This window comes from Diorhabda sublineata, chromosome 5, assembly GCF_026230105.1.
Source record: "Diorhabda sublineata isolate icDioSubl1.1 chromosome 5, icDioSubl1.1, whole genome shotgun sequence".
NCBI lineage: Eukaryota > Metazoa > Arthropoda > Insecta > Coleoptera > Chrysomelidae > Diorhabda > Diorhabda sublineata.
Genome location: NC_079478.1, coordinates 4,014,302 through 4,036,252, shown reverse-complemented (window position 1 = coordinate 4,036,252; position 21,951 = coordinate 4,014,302). Strand labels below are relative to the sequence as shown.

General features: G+C 32.4%; 1 protein-coding gene across 5 annotated transcripts in view; it reads left to right on the top strand.

Moving 5' to 3' along the window:
• LOC130444236 (inactive dipeptidyl peptidase 10) overlaps positions 1 to 19,946 on the top strand; it is a 217,597-nt gene extending 197,651 nt beyond the window's left edge. For all 5 annotated transcript variants that reach the window (XM_056779297.1, XM_056779296.1, XM_056779298.1 and 2 more), the window contains 9 exons: positions 987 to 1,081; positions 5,770 to 5,897; positions 6,702 to 7,083; positions 8,083 to 8,310; positions 8,737 to 8,957; positions 12,742 to 13,206; positions 15,909 to 16,264; positions 16,566 to 16,771; positions 17,733 to 19,946. In XM_056779297.1, coding sequence (XP_056635275.1) covers positions 987 to 1,081; positions 5,770 to 5,897; positions 6,702 to 7,083; positions 8,083 to 8,310; positions 8,737 to 8,957; positions 12,742 to 13,206; positions 15,909 to 16,264; positions 16,566 to 16,771; positions 17,733 to 17,867 — 2,216 coding nt within the window. In that variant the 3' untranslated portion in view covers positions 17,868 to 19,946. The remainder of the gene's footprint in view (positions 1 to 986; positions 1,082 to 5,769; positions 5,898 to 6,701; positions 7,084 to 8,082; positions 8,311 to 8,736; positions 8,958 to 12,741; positions 13,207 to 15,908; positions 16,265 to 16,565; positions 16,772 to 17,732) is intronic.
• Positions 19,947 to 21,951: the final 2,005 nt, after the last annotated feature.

Here is a 21,951-nt window from a genome sequence, read left to right as displayed (position 1 = left end):
TTAGAGGTGGTTATTTTCGGCATTTATTATTTTATTTCATATATTTCCACTTGAAATAAGTTTTGATAAGAAATAAACTAGGGGCTGCTAATTTAATAATATGGCAGATATTTTGAAAAAATAACCCTTGCGACTGCACGAAAAGTTTCTAGCTTGATACAAGCAATGATACAAGGAAAACTATTCCAATTACATTCAAGACTATTACGTCCAAGTCCGCAAAATGGTTCCCTAGGCCGGCCCTGTCCAGTTACGGTGAATTCGCGCCGCGCTTTTCGGATAGCGTCTTTCTTCTTAAAAATGGCGAAATACGTTTGATGCTTATTTATAAATAATTATTTAGTAGCAAGCGGTTTATTTACAGTACTTTTTCTAAATAATTTCTATTAAAGGCTATTCATTCATTTCTTTTGTTTCTTTTTGTTCTAGAACTTCGTAGAATTTCATTTAGGTGTATAAATGATTTATGTAAACGCAGTTAGTTGGCTTTAAATGAAAAATGTCATAGTGAATACAAAGAATTAGTAAAGTAATCGAGAAATTATTTAATTGATATTTATAAGTGTATTATTATACATAGTGTCTATTAATTCACATATATTGTCGATTATCGACTATCATTGCAAACTTAACCGCATAGAATATACGAAGAGAGAAAATAGAAAAACCACTTGTTGGGAATTCAGTTTCTTAGTGGAAAAAAGAAAACTTAACTATTACTTCAATCTACGCTTAAATTCGATTATAGCTGTCTGATTTTATTTTCACTTTATTAGATTATGTTGTCAAATGAAAATGATTTTCCGCCGTTTCACGGACTGGCCTAAAACAGCGGTTTTCAAGCAAGCAAAGATATACGCTCGTATTTTTTTGAATTATACTCCAGCTGTCCCACCAAAAAGTATCCCGTTTTCCCGTTTTGGGTTGGATATAAATGATTTGTCATCTGATTTATGCTCTAACCTTTCTCATTCTTTTCGTTACAGATTCCGAATTTATTTACAAGGATGAACATGGAGGCGTTACACTTTTCGATGCAGATAACTTAACAGCGACTACTGTTATGACGAATATGACGTTTGTAAGTTGATATTAGGATATGTTATATTTGATGTGAAAAGTAGTAAGATTTGAGACGGTTTCTTGAAGAAATTAAAACAGAAATAAAGTAGTTACATATAATAAAGTAAATATTTATATTAATTTCTGCCAATAATCCGTGAATAAATTTATGTTATGAAATCACTTGTTTTGTCTTATTAACATTAAATTTAGACATGCTGAACTAGAGTTAAGAAAACCTTAAATTGAATTAAGAAGTGAGATAGTATCAGTAAATAGGTACATGAATATAGCGTAGAGACTTAAGTGAGCTGAGAGTGACAAAGCTAAGAGTATTGGAAAATCGCGGATTGGGAACGAAAAGACGAGTGAATAAGTAGAATAGTAGCAATACAATATAAAGTGACGATTTTTATCCGGAAACATTTTTATTTACAGACGCGGCTTTCGCCGCAATCTTGTCAATTTCTGCCAAAGTAAACGAAAAGATTCCAACTATGAACAACATTATTTCCGCTAATATAGTTTCCTACGAATATTCATCCAATTTATGTTGATATACATGCCACTATTGCCACGAATACTCATAATTTCGTTTCTAAAATAGTATAACTATCGCGTTTCGCCCTTGTGCCTGTCCTGGATGTAGTGGAATTTTAAAATTCGGCGCGGCGACTTTGATGTTTTTATTACATTGTTTCTTTTGAACTAATTTCTAGGGAGGTCTGTTTATTGGTTCTGTTTCTTTATTTTCTAGAATTTTTGAGAATTTCTTTTGAGAAATATATAAGAAATTTGTGTAGCATTGTTACAATATATAGGCGTAATAAACGGACCGAAATAGAAAGTAATCGATAATTTAAATAAATGATTTAAGCTAGTTAAGTGATAAGTGAATTATATAAATTAGTTAAGTGTAGTGTAAGGTATTTAAATAAATTAATAAAGCAAGAGACAGTGTCTATTTATTCACTTGTAAAAATTGTAAAAATAAAGTAGAAAAACATTACAATAGGATGGAAAATCAGATCAAGCTAAAAAAGGAAGTGATAGATTTAAGAAAACCCTGCAGGTCAGAAATGAACCCAAAAATAGCGACAATTCTAAGTTAGCTAGAGTTGAGCCCCCAACTTTCGACGAGAAGATATCATGTAGAAGAGTTAAAAGAGAAATTAGTGTATATATATCTTCCTTCGCGAAGAAAATGCTTTTCTCTTTAAATATAGATATTTTTGACAGATTAATAGTCAATAAATACTAGGATTAATAACTTCAACAACCGTTTCTACAAGGTCATCAAAACCGACTAGGTCCATTCGAATGCGGTCAAGATAAGAAGGAGCAGTCTGACCCTGCCTTCAAATAATCTATTGGTTTATATGAAAATAAAGGAAAAGCTAGAGCAACGAATTGGCATTCGTCTTTAGTAAGAAGTTGAGATATAAGATGAGCTCTGCATAGCCTCCACAACCATGAGCTTCGTCGACACGAAACTGGTTATGTCCAAGATAGAGCGTATCCAGTAGGATTGGCGACTTTAAATGTATCCTACACACTAAGATAAAATAAGAAAATATTAAATAACGTTGTATTAGGCAAACAATATATTTAATTATACGGTGCCCTGGATTATAATTTATAAGAATAATTATACTGATACCATTTTAGAGATACAACTATATATCATTACTTTACAGTAAAGTATCTTGGAGGAACATTAAGACTTAAATTTCCATTGGGATTTGACCAAGTTTGTACATTGTTTCTCTAGAAATCGGAAGATGACGTGAAATAGACGTTCTTTGTAGATTATTTCTTTCAAAACAAATTATGTGGAAGTGAAAAAGCTAATGGATATTTCAAGTTTACCCAAGAACAAAGAAAATGTTTCCCTTTTTCTAATTAGAAGGAAAATCAAGAAATGATTGAGCATTTCTTTGAAAAATAAGCAGAATCTATTATTATTTTAATGAAAATTACGACTGAATTGCTTTTGAATTAATTATACCATATACAATTTCGGTATTGGCTAAAGCATCTGCATACCAATAAAATTTGAAAAACAATTTATATACTTTCTTTAAGAATCTAATATTTGAGACTGTAAAGGGCGTATTAGACGGCGTGGAACAGTCAAATAAAATAAATTAGTTAATAAATATATAAATTAGATAATAAATACAAGTGCCGTTTTTTTTTCAACCTCCGATCGCTCCGTGCAGACGCTAGGCGGGCAGAAGAAAGCGGGCATGCACTGTAGTCGACTGTGAAGCTCTCACACTACACACTCCGTCATTGTTGACATTCAGGCATCAGTCGGCGTTGTGCTACAACCACGTAAACATCCGTCATTATTGATGCTCCTGCCAAGTATAAATTCATCGAAGCATGAGTTGTGTGTGGGGAAAACATCATGAGTGATGGTGTTGTGTGTTAATGGTGTCGAAATTTTAAAGATGGCTGTAATGATGTGAAAAACAAATATATATGCTCTCGGATATTATTATCGAGTATTTAAATTAATTGAGGGTGATTTCTTTTTGGCAACAATTTGAGGTTGGGCATAAACATGTTGTTCAATGTCGATCACTAAGAAAACGCATTAAATAATTTTTATATAAAGCCAATTTAGTAACAACATTGGATATGATTCAGAGCTGTAAATATTTCGGGATGCTTTAATACAATGGTTTTAAACCCCACAACAATAAATATCAAGACTCAACCACAAACATAATGTATTTGGACGAATTCAAATTTGACACAAACGAGGTAGTTGAATATAGCTGGATTCTTAAAATTGAAGAAAACGGGTTATTATGAGTGGTTTTCCAATAAGGACTTGACAAGTTTTTTTCAAAATAAAATGAAAAGTTCAAAAACTTTATTATCGGGTTGAAGTACAACTCGATTTCGCTCATATGGCCACTGCGGGCACGTTTGCAGCGGTTGATTCGTTGGACCCAATTTTCTATGACTCGGCCACACATTTTGGCCAAAACGGCTGCTATTTCACGTTCAATGTTGGCTTTGAGCTCTTCCAGCTTCGTCGGCTTATTAGCATAAACCAATGACTTGACGCAGCCCCAAAGAAAAAATCTAGAGGCATTAAATCGCACGAATGAGGTGGCCAATCGACTGGTCCATTTCTTGAGATAACACGCTCAAACTTGTTCTTCAATAAATCGATTGTAACGTGTGTTGTGTGGCTTGTGGTGCCGTCTTGTTGAAACCACATGCTGTCCTAATCCATAAATTTCAATTCGGGTCAAAAATAATCGATAATCATGGCGCGATAACGATAACCATTCACAGTAACGTGGTGACCACTATTCTCGACGAAAAAATAAGGCCCTATGACGCCGCAGGCATGCAAACCGTACCAAAGAGTTATCTTTTGTGGATGAAGAGGTTTTTTATTAAGCACATGTGAATTTTCACCCGCCCAATACCGCATATTTTGTTTATTGACCAACCCATTGATCCAGAAATGAGCTTAGTCATTGAAGATGATTCTGCGATGAAATTTATCATGTTGGCGCATCTTTTCCAGAACCCAATCGGAGAATGTACGTTGCTTCGAATGGTCCATCGTCTTCAATTCTTGAGTAAGCCTGATCTTGTATGGGCGTAAAGTAAGATCCTTGCGCAAAATTCGCGATGCCCAACTTTTGAGAACGCCGTGGAATTGACTGATTTGGATCATTTGCTACGGGTGTTTCAATGGCAGCAGATATTTTCGACACCAACCCGAAGTCTCACTGGCACGGCAACATCACACAACGAATGTGGTGGACTCAAACTTTTTCACTTGTTACTGCCTGTCTACTAGTTCGAGAATTACGACCGAAAATCGGAGTTAACGCTCTTAAAGTCACGGACTCCGAATTTCTGTAGTTAATTTTTAAGATTTAGTTAAGTGAAAAGGTGCGTTCACAAACTGAATTCAAAATTGTCAAGTCCCTATTGGAAAACCCACTACTTAATGGTTTTGTATCAAATGCATTTTTTCAGCTAATTGCATTTCTCGATCTCAAGCAGATTAGTAAGCTGCTAAGTTTTGTTTTTCAATATCTAGGGGAGATTTATATAATAAATTATATTGTAGAAAAGAAATTATATTCGCGAAGCTCTAAATATCTCATATCTTATATATTGAGTCGTCGCTGACGATGTCGAGAGCAAAATGCAACGTTTACGGTGTCAATCTTACATGTCCTGGCTTCGCTACTTGTCAAAAAGTGTTTTTCCAGCGCACTATTTTCATTTCGATGGTTTCTAATATTCTCTTTGTGTCCGATGTGTTGTGTATGTTCCAGATTTTACGACTATTATCTATAAAATTATCTTCAATTATCATCATGAATTTAAAAGGTTATAATTTACGTAATTTTCATTTCGTAGCTTTATGTGTATTTGAATACCATCCGGTGGTTCTTTTTTAACTTGCACTAAAATGTATGCTGGTGAATAAAAACGTAAAAATTTTAAACATAAAAAGAAGTAATTATTTTAACGGTTCTTTATCTACGTTTATTATTCGTTCCAGAGAGAATTACTACTTTTCTCTTTATATTTGATGAATCTATTGTAGAAACCAAAATGCATGTATCATATAATTGGATAAGCTTGAAATAAAACTAAACTACAAATAACGAAATAAAAAAAAATCTTTGAAATCAACAAAGCGAAATATTTTTGTTCCAGATACAGTATGCTGTAGCTGATTTCAAGATTTCTAACAATCTGAAATACATTCTTCTTATTAGTGAAGTTAAAACAGTCTTCAAATATACAACTTTAGCCAAATATCATATCTACGAAATTGCAACAAGGTAAAAATATTAGAATTGAACTAATTGGAAAAGAAAATTTTTCTTCGTCATGAATATATAAGTAAAGCATTTAGAAAGTGTTATAGTATAAGTTTCCGTTTATAGATCTTTCTTATTGTGTGAAAGGCAGTCAGAATTTGGATTGCACAATTTTTACAAAGATAACTTTGTATTAAAACAACAAAAAAAACTTCTCTTTAACAATTGGTGAGCTCTTTTTAAAAAATCCTTTGCTTCAACGTCAGCACTAATCGACCTCTAAATAGTGACGTTCCTTAATTCTATTAATTCCGATTATAGAGTCATATTCTACCCTTAAATCTGCTTGCATCGTTATATTAGCAGAAACAATTGAAAATAAGTTTTTTGCTACGAAAATGTTTAGCTACACTGGCAGCAACAATTAAGTACTAAATGGTGACGTCTATCAATTCCACTAGTACCCTTCCAGCTCTTATTGAAACGGTAACACTAATTTTGATCACAAGATAATGATGTCTTATTGGATCCAAAAATGTTTTTTCGAAAAATCTGTTTGCTTATCAGCGCTAATTGAGCACCAATTGGGCCTCTCAATGCAATCATCTCATTTTTGGTCCAACTATCACAGCACCAAATGAGCACTACTAAATAAAACGATTCATTCTACCAACTTGATCCTTCTAACTTCACACACGTGCTATTTAGTTTATTTTTATGACCAGGACTTAACTCGATCTCGGTACTCTTAATATACCTGTTGTAGATTCAATCTTACATTCAATTTTTCCATTATCATATACTCAAACTGTTTTAAAATTTCAGATTACGTAGGCCGTTATCTCCAACGGAACTTGACGAAAATGCGCCGTTCTTACAATATGCCACATGGTCGCCAGACGGCACTGCGATTGCCTTCATTCATAACAACGACATTTATTACAAACCTAAAGTAGAGAAAGATTTAATTTGTCGAATAACTTATACAGGTCAATCCGATATTATTTTCAATGGTATACCCGACTGGCTATACGAAAATTATATTTTAAAGACTTCACACGCTTTATGGTTCTCAGCAGACGGTATTTATTTGTTGTATGTTACGTTCAATGATACCAACGTCGGAGAATATAAATATCCCTGGTACGACACTCACGAAAATCAACAAACTTTATATCCGAAGATCAAGTCTTTTAGGTATCCCAGGGTAAGACATAATATCTTATTAGTACAGGCAAATTAGGCGATTTTGAGCTAAAACTATAAAACGGTTTTGATTTTATAGATTACGTGCACGGAGTTTGGGACTTGACACTAATTTTAAAACGCGAATAACTCGAGAACTATGAAGAAATCGAAAAACTGTGCTGGAGTAAAAAATGTACAGCACCAAATTCTCTACAGATTGGTCTGCAAGCTTTTTTTCCGAACCTCAAAATTTTCATCGTAAAATGGGTTCAAGTTCTCAAAAGCATTTTGAATTACGGGTACCTCGAAAACTATGAAGATTTTAATACATACTGCCTGAAGAAAAAAATGTGGAGAGCAACATTCTGTACAATTTTTTCCTAACCTCAAAATTCCATTATAACTGTAATACTCGGGCTACATTTTTTAAAAGTGAAACTATTAAGAAATCTCTGAATATTGAAATAATAATCTATGTAGCTTATATAGCCACTATACCTCTTCATCTCGGAATATTTTCGAAAATTATGCTTACCCGAATAGAAAATAGAGATCTTAACCATCATGATGCATTTTGATTTCTTGAAAACTAAATTTCCCTGGAGTTAGAAAAGAGACTTACTCAGAAATAGTGGCTCCAACAAAAAATATCCGGAGACTTTTTTATAGAAAATTTTGTACTCTATATTTTTTGTTGGAGTAGTTTTTTCGAATTCCTCTTAATTTTTGAGTTATTCGCGTTTAAAAATTTTTTTTAGTTACTAGTTCGAAAGTTTCGAAGACCCGTGCCTTTAACTTTGTTAAGAGTTGTTTTTCATTAACCGAAAACCCCTGAAGATTTCTTGAAATTATTTTTAGGCAGTTCAAATACATTTTAAGTATTTCATAATAACTTTTACATTGAAATAGAATACTTATTATATGATACGTTTTCAAACACCATGTATATAGTGATATAACACAACATTTATGGTATAATTCGAATGTTTCAATAACAATCGATTCAATTTTGATTTAGGTGGAGACGCAAAATCCGGAGGTTTCCGTTTGGATAGTGAATCTAACAACTGTGAAATATTTGTTTCCCCTCGAGTTGAAACCGACCAACAGTGTAGAGAATGACAGTTATGTAACCAGCGTAAGTTTTCACGGAGAGAATAATGTGGGAATCGTATGGTTGAACAGATCTCAGAATAAATACGTCATTGTTACCTGTAGATCACAAAATAATTACAATTGTTCGAATGTAAGTATGATATCTTCAAATAGATTTGATTTAAGTTATACGAGTGAACGTCATCTTTTACAAACTTCTTACTTAAAGTTACAGCTGGTTTCATGAGCGAAGATACGTCGAAACAAAATTAAACTTACTACACAGAAACCCGAATTAGTTCTGCATCATTACCTTATTTAGATCGATGCTTTCTGCAATTGGAGAATTTGAAATGACTGTAGCGGAACTAAATACCGAGTTTACAATGAAAATATTCATTCTTAGTTTCATATTGAACATTAATAGCATATTATTCAATGAGCTAGTAATGGCTTTAACTCGCGAATCTTTTATCGATGTTTCAATATTGATTCTAAATATAATTTGGATAAAATTGGAGGTTATGAGAAATCTATAACAAATTTCTTATCAAGTTTTATATTTATTGCTTTATAGTTTCACATTGAAAAAGAACATATTGGCTGGACAGAACCCATATTTCATCCAGTTTTCAATTGGAACGGTACTAAGGTCTTAGTTCGACTTCCAGTGAAAGATGGCGATAATGGTCACTTCATGCACGCTTGCGAAATTTCAAATAGTAGAGTTCGACCTCTCACACACGGAGCTTTCGAAATAACGAGGATATTAGCTTGGGATGAAGAAAATTCAAATATGTAAGTCTTTATTCAATATTCATTAACAAATTGATTTGTTTGATATATGTTTGTGTTTTTTGTTATGAATTGTTTAAGTACAATTTCATCTATGACTTTTTCTTATTGCTTAATTTTCATATCAAACAATGTTAGAACAAAAAAAATCATTCCTCTAGCGTTGAAATCGCACCAAACGTTATAATTTGCTGGATGTAACGAAGACTGTAGTGTCTGATGTTGCCTTTTCCAACTTTTTTGAAGCATGGGTGAAACATACTGTACGACGGATCATTTCACATACCGCCTCTACGACCTTTGCGGAACCGTCGTTAGGCGTGGGGAATATCTATCTATATGGATCTTACGTCAATTGCTTCGTTCCTCTCAATTTTCCCCCTTCTTCCTTTTGTTCTCTTCAAACGAACGTTTCTTTAACACCTCAGTGGCGAACGTGTTTTTTGTTACCCAGGCAATCTTCATTCACACCCAGGTCTAACGAAACATGCTAAAAGGCTGGAATATGAAGAATACATTCTCTTAGACATGTTGGGCACTCTAAGGAATCCTCATGCTTGAACCTGTGAAGATATTCCCTAAAGTATCGATGTCAATAGAGTATCTGAAATGATTAACAATTCATATGTCTATGCGAGCGGCTGGGCCAAGTCTCCACCCGCGGAATAAGTTAGTGAATCCATCTTATCTTATCGGAAGCATCTCATACCATTTGCCAAAGATTCACGTTCTTTCTCAGTATGGTAGATCTTCTCTGTCGGTGAAGTGATCTTCGTTCTTCCACTAACAATCGAATAGGTAAGGACCCGGACTCTGTATGGTATGCGCTGACAATTCTCAGGGCACTCGACTTATAGACTGGAACAACCCTCTTTCTTGATTGATGTTAGCCCAAATGGCAATTTTGTATATGGCGACTGACGACAACAAAGAACTCCTTCTCTGTTTTGGATTCTTTAAGCTCGTTAGAAATCGAGATAAGATGTTCTTCACTCCAAAAGACGGTTTGTTGTGGCCTGGTTTCATAGTTATGTGGGTAAAATCGAAATACGTTCGTTCACAACAGCGTCGTTTTCTTAAGTCAATAAATTGTGATATAAAAATCCATCCTCAGATACTCGATTATGGACATATAAGAATAATGAAGTCTTCTATGTGTTACACGACTTTCCTAATAATAAATTTCTAAAAATGAACGCTTCAACCGTTTCGTAAGGTTTATTGTGGACATTACCTGCTCACAATTATATACATCTAGTTCTAGTTTATCTATTGAAGATAGAATGTTCAAATTTTTTCTTCGAAAAGTTGATTTTTATAAACATCTGTTACATCATTACCAATGACATAACTTTGTGAATAATTGGTATTAATTTCTCACTGATGAATGAAACGAACAAAAAATACCAATTAAGGTTTTTAAATTTATGAAATCGGTGTCCATAACGAATCATTTATTATATAACATCGAGTTCAATTGAAACATGTATAGAAAGGTTTCTATAGCGTTTGTTTAAATAGGAAAAATTTGCTGCATTTCAATCAAAATTTATACCACAAATCAGTTTTTAATTTGAGCAGAAAAAAAACTGCAGTCTAAAATCATCAGCATCAACTAATTTCGGAAAAAAATCTGTTTTGATTTTTATTAACTACTAAGTTTTAACGTCAGCAAAAATTTACCTTCTACAAAAAATTGTTTCACAAATATATTCAATTAAATATGATGTAGACATAAAAAATACAGAGTATCTTTCCTATTTCCAATCCAACTTAGACTTGAAGGATTTTATAGTCTATGAAAGTGAAGCATCAATCTGGGTAATAAAACCATACAAAGAACAGAAATAGAAACCTGGATGGGCGTCTAAGTATTCTAAACGAATGTTAGATACCCATTAAAATGATTGCGGATGCAAAGCTTTCCAAATTATTACCTATTTGTCAAAAATTATAACAAGTCTTCAGCGATGCAGATATTGGATGTCCACGAGGCTCATGGTATACTACACTGATGGTTCGAAAATGGAACAAGGACAATTAGAAGCTATTACGAGAACCAAGCTCACTATCCCAATTGGATTGGAACGTTATCCAGGCTGAAACATACGGAGACAAACACCAAAACTCATAGATATCTAATCAGAAAGCAGAGCAGTCCTCCAAGCACCTGAGTTCTGTAAAATTAAGTCAAAACAAGCTAAGAAAAGTTACTGGTACGCTCACTGGGCCCTTTTAAGTAAATCACCACGTAAAAATCATCGGAGAAACTCCCAACAACTCTTGTTGGAAAATCGCCGAGCACCTCGTCTACGAGTATAAGGCTGTCCATCGACAAAGGCTAAGTGGGCCTCTTAGTAAAGTCGTTACTATCTGAATAGTAAACAGTTCAGAATACTCAATGGGTAGAAGTATTAGTGAACCCATTTCCATCAGTAATCTTCCCAGCCACTAAACATGAAAAGTACTTCTTGTTATTGTTTTCGAATTCGACATTGGTATCTTATCAATTTTGTGAAACCCATAGTTTTCTTCCGAGACCATTCAATGGATTTCAAGTAAAAGAATGTAGATTATTCATCAATAAAGATTCTTTTTTAAAAACTTAAACGGCCTTATCTAGTTTCGAAAACATCATTAGCAGCTTCAAAACTCGCGATGGCTGTGTGTGGGTTTTAAATAATAGATTTCTACTTTCAATGTAAATCCGACTTTAAACTCTAAAAGTTGTATGTGATAAATAGAGTTTGAGTTTGAAACATTGGTATCGATTCATTTGACTCAAACATTATATACATCTACGATACAAAAATAATGTAAATCCAGAAAATGGAACATGAATAATATAAACTGGTCTCTACACCCACGTTTAGATAACTTTGGAAACATCCCTCGAATCTTATTGAATCAAATTTTTTGTTTTGTTAAAAAGTACGATTGTGTCAAAATAACTTATATACTTATTTATATCCACTGCATTGTGAAATTCTGCAAATTCTGTCCAAACACATTCTTATGTTTACTTTTATCCGCTCTGACAAACAACTAGGGCGTAAAAACTATGTTTTCAAAATCTTCGTTGAAACCAGACGGGTAGGTTGGAGGAAAACACATAAAACTTCTATTTGGAAATGTTATCACGTCACAATTTAGGTCAACTTTTGTTTGCCACATTAGAATTCTCAAAGTTCAATTACTTAATAAAATTTTTGGGAAAATATCTGTTTTCGGAAAAGCGATTAAAAAGTCGTAACTATGTATTATTTCTGGACATTTTATCTCATTATTTGAAAAAAAAATTAGCTAGATGCTAGATGCTTGACAAAAAACATTAGAATTAGAGCCAAACATCAGGATATATGGTTGAATAAATGTGGTTGCACCATCTCCAAAGCGAGTTGGTCAAGGACAAAGAAGAGAAAACGAAAAAGATTGTAAGTTACCTGAAAAACTTAATCCAGTCTATTGGAGTGATTGTAGTGCTAGTCTATTCTACCTTGTTGAAGAAACGACATCAAATGCTATTGAAATAGAATGCCTTGAAAGAATTGCTGGATTGGAAAAAGAAAGAAGATGGATGTTTATCTTCATTATGATATTTTATGAACTTCCAAAGATCTCCCCTTTCAAATTCTATGTTTATCATCATCAATTTCACACCAATCACAAGTTTACTATACAGTTAAATTGTAATTGTTTCATATTTAGATAAAGATCGTCACTATGATCTTGATGATATGAATATCTACTATATAATCGATGAATTAGTATGTTTTTATGGTTCTAGATATGCTCTTGGAACTCTCGAAAACGCACCAGGGGTTCGTCACCTCCTTCGCATAACGGATCAAAATTCTCCTCAATGGTTCTGTTTAACTTGCAGCCCTGAAGTTGATTTAAATAGTACATTCTCCGAACCGCAAAACGAAACAACTATAAACAATAGTTTGTGGCTAGATTATCCTTGTGAATACAACAATGTAATATTTAGTAAAAATTACAAATACTACATTCAAGAATGTCTAGGACCGGAAATTCCAATCGTACTTTTAGTTAAAACTTCCACAAATTCGAGAAGAGTTATCCTAGATACTAGTTTCAAACTTAGGAAAAAAGTTCGAAAGTTATCACCGCCTCAAATAAAAACTTTTTCAGTTGAAATTGAGTATGGATTTAAGGCTCAAGTTAGATTATATTTACCTGGAATACTAAGGGAATACGAAGATATCACTTTTCCCATAGTTTTACTAGTGTAAGTATGAATGTTTAAATATCTGAGTTTAATAAACTAATTTATTTGATTTCGGTTACACACAACGCAGTTTAAGTTCCTGAAAAGTAAATTGTTTGCTTAATAAGTAGAACACTAAACACTTAAATTCAAAAATCTAAAAATGAACAAAATGAAAAAGTCGAAATCACAGGCCTTGTAACAGTTGAAGTTGCCTTTATAGTAATTTTTTGTGTGTCTGAATAACTTAAGAATTTAGAAAGTTAGAAAATTAAAACAATAGTTTCAATATTTAATATTTGTTTTTATGATAATAATATTCACCCTTGAAGAAGAGTAAGCACAAATCTTGTATATATAACTGTGGTATTCGACCTCAGTTGAAGTATATAAATAACTGGTACTCAGATAGGGTTGGACAATTAATATTAAATTGAACGCCACCAGCTTTTTTACCAACGATGTTAACAATTAATGGAAAAAGATAAAAAAGAAAAATAATAATTAAACAAACTTAAATTATCCCCGGACAAAATTATCCACATTAATATTTATTACTAAGAACAATAAAAAAAGTTTCAACAACGAATAAATTTATTGAAAAAATAATAAATTCAAATTAACGGCGTATCCAAAAGACTTTAATTAAAAACTAACAAAAGCAGTTTTTAATTAAACCCAACTCAGATTTATTTATATGTTAAAGATGAGGCTGGGACTTATCTATGAAAATCCGGGATGGCTACAGCCCTCAACTAATTTCCCAGATGCCGGAGTGAGTTGAATTTGTAGTCTGGTGATTGGATTCTTGGTGGTTGAAACCTGGTAGCTGTACAACTGCGGGAAAGAAGGAAAAGGGAACACACATGGAAATTACTGAAGAAGTAATAACAACTAAAAAGAACATATCTGAACAAAAAGAGCTTATGCTCTAGCATAGAAAAAACTGAATTCTGTTCCCCAAATAGAAAATACGAATTTATATGAAAACTATCATACAAAATTTGCTTGAAACAAAAGGAAATCCAGAAAGTTAACTGGAACTTTCGTGAGCCCAATGATAAGAAAAACAAGGAAAAACTTAGCGAATATAAAAAATAAAATCATCACAAATTTGATTAGAAGTGTTGGTAGGTAGAGGAAGAATTCGATTCGATTTCGAGGTATTATTGAATTGCACGAATTGAGTGGGAGGTCGATAACAAATCAATTCCTTCAAAAACTTAAATGTTAGAATAAACAAATCCGAATTGGCTACTGGGCCACAATACGTGAACAAATGAATATTCAAAATGTTTGAAGAAAAACGTAACAAGCCGAATGTCATGTTACAAATCGTCGCAAAAATTACGAAGTAATACCCAATCTTAACCGTTGGTGACTGGACTATAACTAGTATAATTTTATCAACATATCCATCAAGTTTATGTAATATTTTGTTTCGATTCATTTATATCAAAGAAGGAGAAAAGATCTTCCAATATGGATGCATAATAGTGGATCAGTAAAAAAATAACTTAAAACCTTGTTTTGTATCCAATACTGGATGACGACTATAACAACTTCACTTTTGTTCAACATAACAAATGGACATTGATAGAAAAATAGAAAATAATTATCTTGCTTCGAAACTTCTTCAGTAAATTAGCAGACTTTAAGAAACAAAATCAAAGTCTACAATTCAAAATAAACTAAAATATTAGAGGAAATATCCACAGTAATCATAACTAAAAGGAAAGTTGTTCTCAAAGAAAAGTAGCGTGATTTTCGTATATGAATAAACAACCAAGAGGATAAGAGGGCAAATCAGTTGAAACTTTAATTTTGCTAATTTCAATGGATAACCTTGGAAGCTACCTCTGGAGTATAATCTGGAAGAACTTATACATTTCACTTATAATCAAAGTGAGATTATATCAAATATGCTTCTAACTAATATCATCATGTACTAATTTTGCTTCGGAGATTTTCCAACAATAATGAGTAGCAAAAAAAAACAAATGGGGCCCTACAACATATTGGATAGATCGAATGAGACATAGGAAAAAAGGAGAAACTATAATCTACCTCATGTTATCACTGAAATGCTCAGATAAAATGTTTTATCTACTAGAATATCGACGAACAGAAATTTCGAGAGGGAAGGAAATCTTAAATCAAATAGGACTGTCATGATCACTTTTTCAACATACAACTTGATGATTTTTGTGGTCTTGACAGTAATTTTGAGTTCATTAACTGATTCATATGTCGAATTGATATCCTCATGTCGCATTGCAAGATACAATACATAAATATGAGTTTTGAGTCCTCAATCAATGTGGGATTGGGCAAATTTTTTTCTAAAAAGTACTGAATAACTAGGTGTAATAATTAACCCTGTAACTATTTGATTAATCTATTTACTACTCCATGAAACCGAAACTAACGTAATTAAAACATGCAGTCGAGCTTCACTTTGTGGACACAGCAAATGAAATTATAATGGACTTTTGCACTTTATTAAAAGCATTGTACTGAAAAATGAGGTACGTGTTCTTAGAAAGTTTATAAAAACTAAATGACGCAGTAAATTTCAATTTCTACGAAATCAAGATCTCATAAAATCGATAAATATTAAGAATCCATCTTTGAAGTTATTATATTTTCTGCCCAAGGAGACACTATTCAATTAAAAACATCGATTCTTCTGATAGACTTTGATATTTGAACAAACATTTTAGAGATGCTGCACCTTCTTCCCAAACAGTTTCTTCCAAATGGGAAATATCATGGCCGTGGTTTTTAGCTAGTACTAGAAATTATATAGTGGCTCAAATAGATGGTAGGGGATCCGGTTACCAAGGAATTAAAATGAGAAGAGAAGTTCAGCGTAGAATAGGCCTCATAGAAGTTCAAGATCAACTAGCGGTACTGACGTACTTAAGAGATACTTTCAAGTTTATAGATCATGGTAAGATATGCATAATAGGAAAAGGTTATGGTGGTTATACTGCTGCTATGATGTTGCTGCAAGATTTTCACCAAGTTATCAATTGCTCCGTTAGCGTAGCTCCTATTACGAACTGGAGATATTTCAGTAAGTATTTCCTCTTTTCATCTTCTCTACATATTTGTATACAGATTCCTTTGATATATGTCTAGAAGCAATCATTCACTAATGGATTGCCAACCTTTGACTTATGAAGAGGGAGAATCGATAATATTTGAATTTGAGTTAAAAATTTCCAAATTATTTGTAATGGTATAGCTATGCGTAGCACCAAGGAAAAAGACTTTTCCTTTTGGAGTTCCAATTTGTTGGATTAGTTATAAATTTTATCAAATTCAATATTTCATCCTTCGGAATTGTCACCAATGATATTTTATTATTTTTTCAGATTCTTATTATGCTGAAAAATATTTGGGCTTCCCTTCGCGTCATTTGCAAGAATATGATAATGCAGATTTAACAATGAAAGCTGCTAATTTGAACGGTCGTAGATTCTTACTAATTCATGGTACAGCAGATACGGAAATAACCTTACAACATACTCTGATGCTTGCCAAAGCTTTAATAGAACAAAATATACTCTTCCAACAATTGGTAAGTTGATAAATATTCTTCTTTTTTTCTTTTCTTATGACTTAGTCTTGTTTCTTCTACTATTCAGCCTCTTTAGAAGTAGATGTCCAGCTTTTATGCCATTACTTAGGAGGTCGGCCGGGAGATCTCCTTGAAGTTGGTTTTCCATTCTTTGTCCAGTTAGTCTATCGATCTATTTTCTATCTTATCTTACAGCTTCACTTATTATTTAGTCTCACTCCTTTAATTATTCTCAATGCTTTCATCTCTTCAGCCCTCCTCATGTTCTTCGTTTTTGTTATATCCGCTCGAGTTTCACTTTCATATGTAATTATTGATCTTATGATGGATTTGTATTTGTGGACTTTACTATCGATGGACATAAATTTGTTTTTCCATATGAGTTCCCGCAGGTAGCTAACGATTCTTAATGCCTTATTTACTTGGGTTCGTACCTCTTGTTATAAGTTTGTACATTACATACACTGTTTTGTTTTTTCTACAGATATCTGCATATCAAGGTTTTCGACTGTTGTTTGGAAGCGATGGAACAATCTCTGTAGGTCATCCTCGTTATCGGCTATCAAGATGGCGTCATCGGTGTACCATAATATCTTTATTAATCTTTATGCCATCTTGTATCCTCCAAAAACTTCTTTTACGCTAGTCTATTACTTTTATGTAATTTGAAGGTGACCTGCGTGCGTATATCAATGATGTCGGTTATTCGACTTCTATCAAATGCTTTCTTGAGATCGACAAAACAAAAGAAAGGGGTTTTTGGATATTCAATGGATTTTTCTGATTTGTCTGAGGATGGAAATTACGTCTATTGTTGATCTATTTTGTTGTTATGTTAGGCAGCAGCTTATTTACTCTGTTAAGCAAAGATATGATTCTATAGTTCGTATTGTATATTATCTATTGAATTGTCCACTTTCTTTTAGATTATCTTTATTATTACTGTTCAAATTTGTTTCAGGAATATCCGGACGAAGGACACAATTTTAGTAAAAAGGCTTTGCTTCATATGTATAAAGAAATAGATTCATTTTTCAATGATTCTTTTGGACCCGTCTACGAAGAATGGAACGACGAATCTTCCTTTTTCATCTAATTTAGTCTAAACTACCTATACGTCATTTTGATGTCCGCCGATTACGAAACAAAATGACCAATTCGGAGTGGACCTTTTATACATTTCTCGAAATATCCGGTGACGTCCAAAATTTGGAAATCTTTGGACCACGAACGATATCAGGAGTTTTATTCCTTCTATAACTTATTTCAATGTTAATCAGAGGCTCATCTAGAAGTTTCAGATTTTTCCGTATTTACAAGTAAAATTTTCGACAAAAAATATACAATTTCGAACTTTTCAAACTTCATATATTAGAGTGTTTTTAATTTTATATATACGAATGTTATTAAGTCGAATTATAAATTTTTAGTGATGGATTTTTTCTGCACTATTCCCTCCACAAATATATATAAAGTTGTTCATTTATGTGATAAATGAACATCTATTATCGTCCATCAAATATTGTTTTTTTTTTCGAAAATTTTACACTTTTGAGTGTTCAGTAACTCTAATTATCTGTTGTCGTAAACAAGGAACATATTTAAGATAAAAGTTACGCCAAATATCTAGAAAATTCCTAAAATTATAACTTTGTCAACTATTGAAGTCAAAATCTACATCATCATTGTTTGGATTTTTATTCTAAAAAACTGATTCCGCATTTCTCAAAATTTCCAAAAAAAAAACGACGCAGGGTGGTAATTACGAAAAATTATACTTATTACTGATCCTCAACTACGTGTTATCATCATCCAGAAAGTGTTTTTTGAATCTCCTATAACAAAAAGATCTTATCCTCATCAGTAAAACACGTTTTAATGACTGTTACCTCATTTTCTATCTTTAAAAGTTGGAATACCGCAGATATCGATCGCTAGGATTTAGATTAAGCAACAAGATCGATGATTTGGCTAATTATAGCCTTGTTTTCAATAATAATGGATAGACTATAGAAAAGTTTCTAGTATTTTCGTAGTAAACACCGAGAGAATCTCATATTTCCCATTGTTTTTTCATATTAGCACAATCAACAAACATACAACAAAAAAGAAACCATCTCTATCATTAGTTGAATTAATCCAGCAGTCCCTAGGTATTAAGATATCACAAAAACAAAAATTGAGATTCGGAAGATCATAATCTTATATTGAGATCTTTTAACCATACAAGACGAAGAATTTGGTATTGACCAAATATGGTGTGTCTAAAATGGCTAGATATTTCATAATGAGCTTTTCTAAGCGAACAGAGTAGATAGAACAAATAAATAGGCAGGTTATTATTCGAAATCATATCATTTGTAAAATAAAAGTTATTTTGATGAAGTTCACAAAATCGATGATAATATCATAAGAATTAAACTCGCATTTGCTTATTTCAATAGAAGAGAAATAAGATAAATAAAGAAATCATCCTTAAAATAGGCCAAAGAAAGACTTCTTTGGTAAATGCATGAAAAAGTTGGGAACCCGTTGGACTAACTCAATCTATAGAGAAGGAAATTAGTAATCTTGACGACTAAAACGAAATTTGCTTCAAAAACTTTATAGCATTTGATCGATATTCAAATCTTTTTATTTTGACTCGTCGATACTATTTTTCTCTTTAATATTAGTGCTATACTCCAGACCACACTTCCTAAACTGAACTTCTGTTGCCAATATCTTTTAACCAAATTTTTCTCATATACGTTTGATTTCTATGAATGTTATTTTAACCACGAAAATTGGTAGTACTGGTACTATAACAATAATTTTTTGTAATTTCCAAAAGACTTTTAGGTAAGAAAATATATTTTTTTCAATTCATCATTCACCCACTCATCATCCAATCATTACATTTAAAAATAATACACTTTAACAAATTTCTCTTTTATATTATCAACTGAAGGACGAAACGAACAAACAAACAAAAAAATAATAATGTCCGTTATTTGTTCACTTTAAACGAGTACATGTTTATATTTTGTCGATGACTGTAATAATTTAAAATCTGCAACTAATTTGTTTACTATTTTTCAACTGTGAATTATTTCTTTGACGTTTATGGTTATGAAACCTTGAAATAATTGAAGGAATTTTGAAGAAAAAAAAGTATGAAAGGAAAATGTAGTACGTTCTGAACAGCGCCTAATTGGCAGAAAATTCCAGCATGACAACGATCTCAAGGATTCCTTAAAGCTACGCATAGGGCATTGGAAAGAATTTGAGAGGAAGAATGTACTAAAAGTAATAATTTAACCGTCATAGTCGCTCGACCTCACCCCTTTTGAGTTTTGGAACAAATTGGACAGAGAGGTCAAAAAGCAGTATCCTACTTCCACTTCACATGTTTGGAACATGCCAAGAAATGGAACCAAATAGACGAGGATTATTTGTCGAAATTGCTACAGAGATTAACAAAATAATAAAAGCTAAAGAGGTTCGTTGAAATAAATATCAAAATGGATTGCATTGCTTTTATTTGTTGTGTATCATATAGGGTGGGCAGAAACTTTTAACTGGTAGTATATGAATGCATGTATTTCTTACTCACTTGATGTTAAAACAAAAAAAGACCGAATTGAAAAATTTATGTACTAAAACTTTCTTTTAAAAAAAAATATTAATATGTCTGGTATTTTCTACAAAAGAAATGATTTTAATCCAAACAAAAAGCTACTTCACTATCAATTTTGGAAAATGTTTATTTTCTCTATGCCGGAAAAGACGTTCGATATTTTATTTTCATTGACAGGTTACAAAATTTTATTTCCTATATATAAAAAGTATAATAATTGAATTTGCATTGTATAGAAGACACGTTCCCTAAATTATTTGGTACAAAATAGAATTTTCTTATTTCTTCCTACCTTCACTACACCCTTTAATGTACTTGGTCGAAAATTCGGTGTTATTTCAGCACTGCCACACGTTCTAAACACTTTATTAGCTGTTTCTGTCTTATGTGCTACCGATTCAACTACATATCCTTTAGCGACCATTGATGACTTCCAACAGCCATGTTTCTTTAGTGTCATCAAGTCTCCCCCAGATTCAACTAAAATTGAAGCATTCAAAATGAATGACCTAGATATGAGTTAGCGTTTTCCAGTTGAAGAAAACTAGTCACTGTTTTTGAGAGCTTCTAAAACTGGTTTTTGCCCACAACATGATTGAAACATTTTCCATTTTGATATGCATAAAGCAGGCGGCAATCCTTTGCTGCAGTTGGATGAAGGTCTATGTAACTCCGGTACAATTCAACATATTTTTCAGTAACTACAAATCTCCTATATACATCCTTCTTTGTTTCCTTGAGTTTCACAATTAACAACGTTCCCGAATCTTCGAAACCATCTAATGTGACCTGACTTTTTTTACAAATTCGACAAGCACTGTCTCCGAGTAAGAACAGTATGTTTTTTACATCTTCCATTCCATGTATCTTGAATACGCGGTTTCGTAAACTATTAATGACAATAATTTTTATGAAGCTACTTTGACTACTTTCTACTAATTCCGGTGGAATCAAAAAAACTCGGAATCAGACATTTTTTACTTTAAATTATTGAGAATAACTAAACAGGTTCATAATTTTTAAAGCAAATCACAAAATTAAATTGATTGATTTTAGCTTTCGGTTTTTTGTCTATTCAACTTATAAATAACTATTATATATTAAAGACTAGCAAAATTGGGTTTTTTTAAGAGTTTTGTGAGTCTTCCCTATTTTTATTTGCGAAATTATTTCAAAAAATTCTTGTTTTTCTGCAAATTGAGATTAGGCAGATATTTTCCTTGCTCCTCAACATCCTCCTCCACTTTGTCCAATTTGACAATATTAGATTAATTTTTTTCCCGAACTGAAAGTACAGTTTTCCGTTGTTGAACCTCTTTTCTCCATTCAAATCGTTTGTAGGGCATAAAAATCTAAATATATCCCTGTTTGCGAACAATATATTTTTTTCATAATAAAATAAATCAAACTAATGATACGCGAAAAATTGTATGTTAGAATCTACGTGGTGTTTTATATTGTGATAATATTTAATTAATGGAGCTTAGATACCTGTGTAGATTGTGATATAATATAAGTATTCTATTTTAATATTTCGTTCTAATAGTAAACAAAAATATAT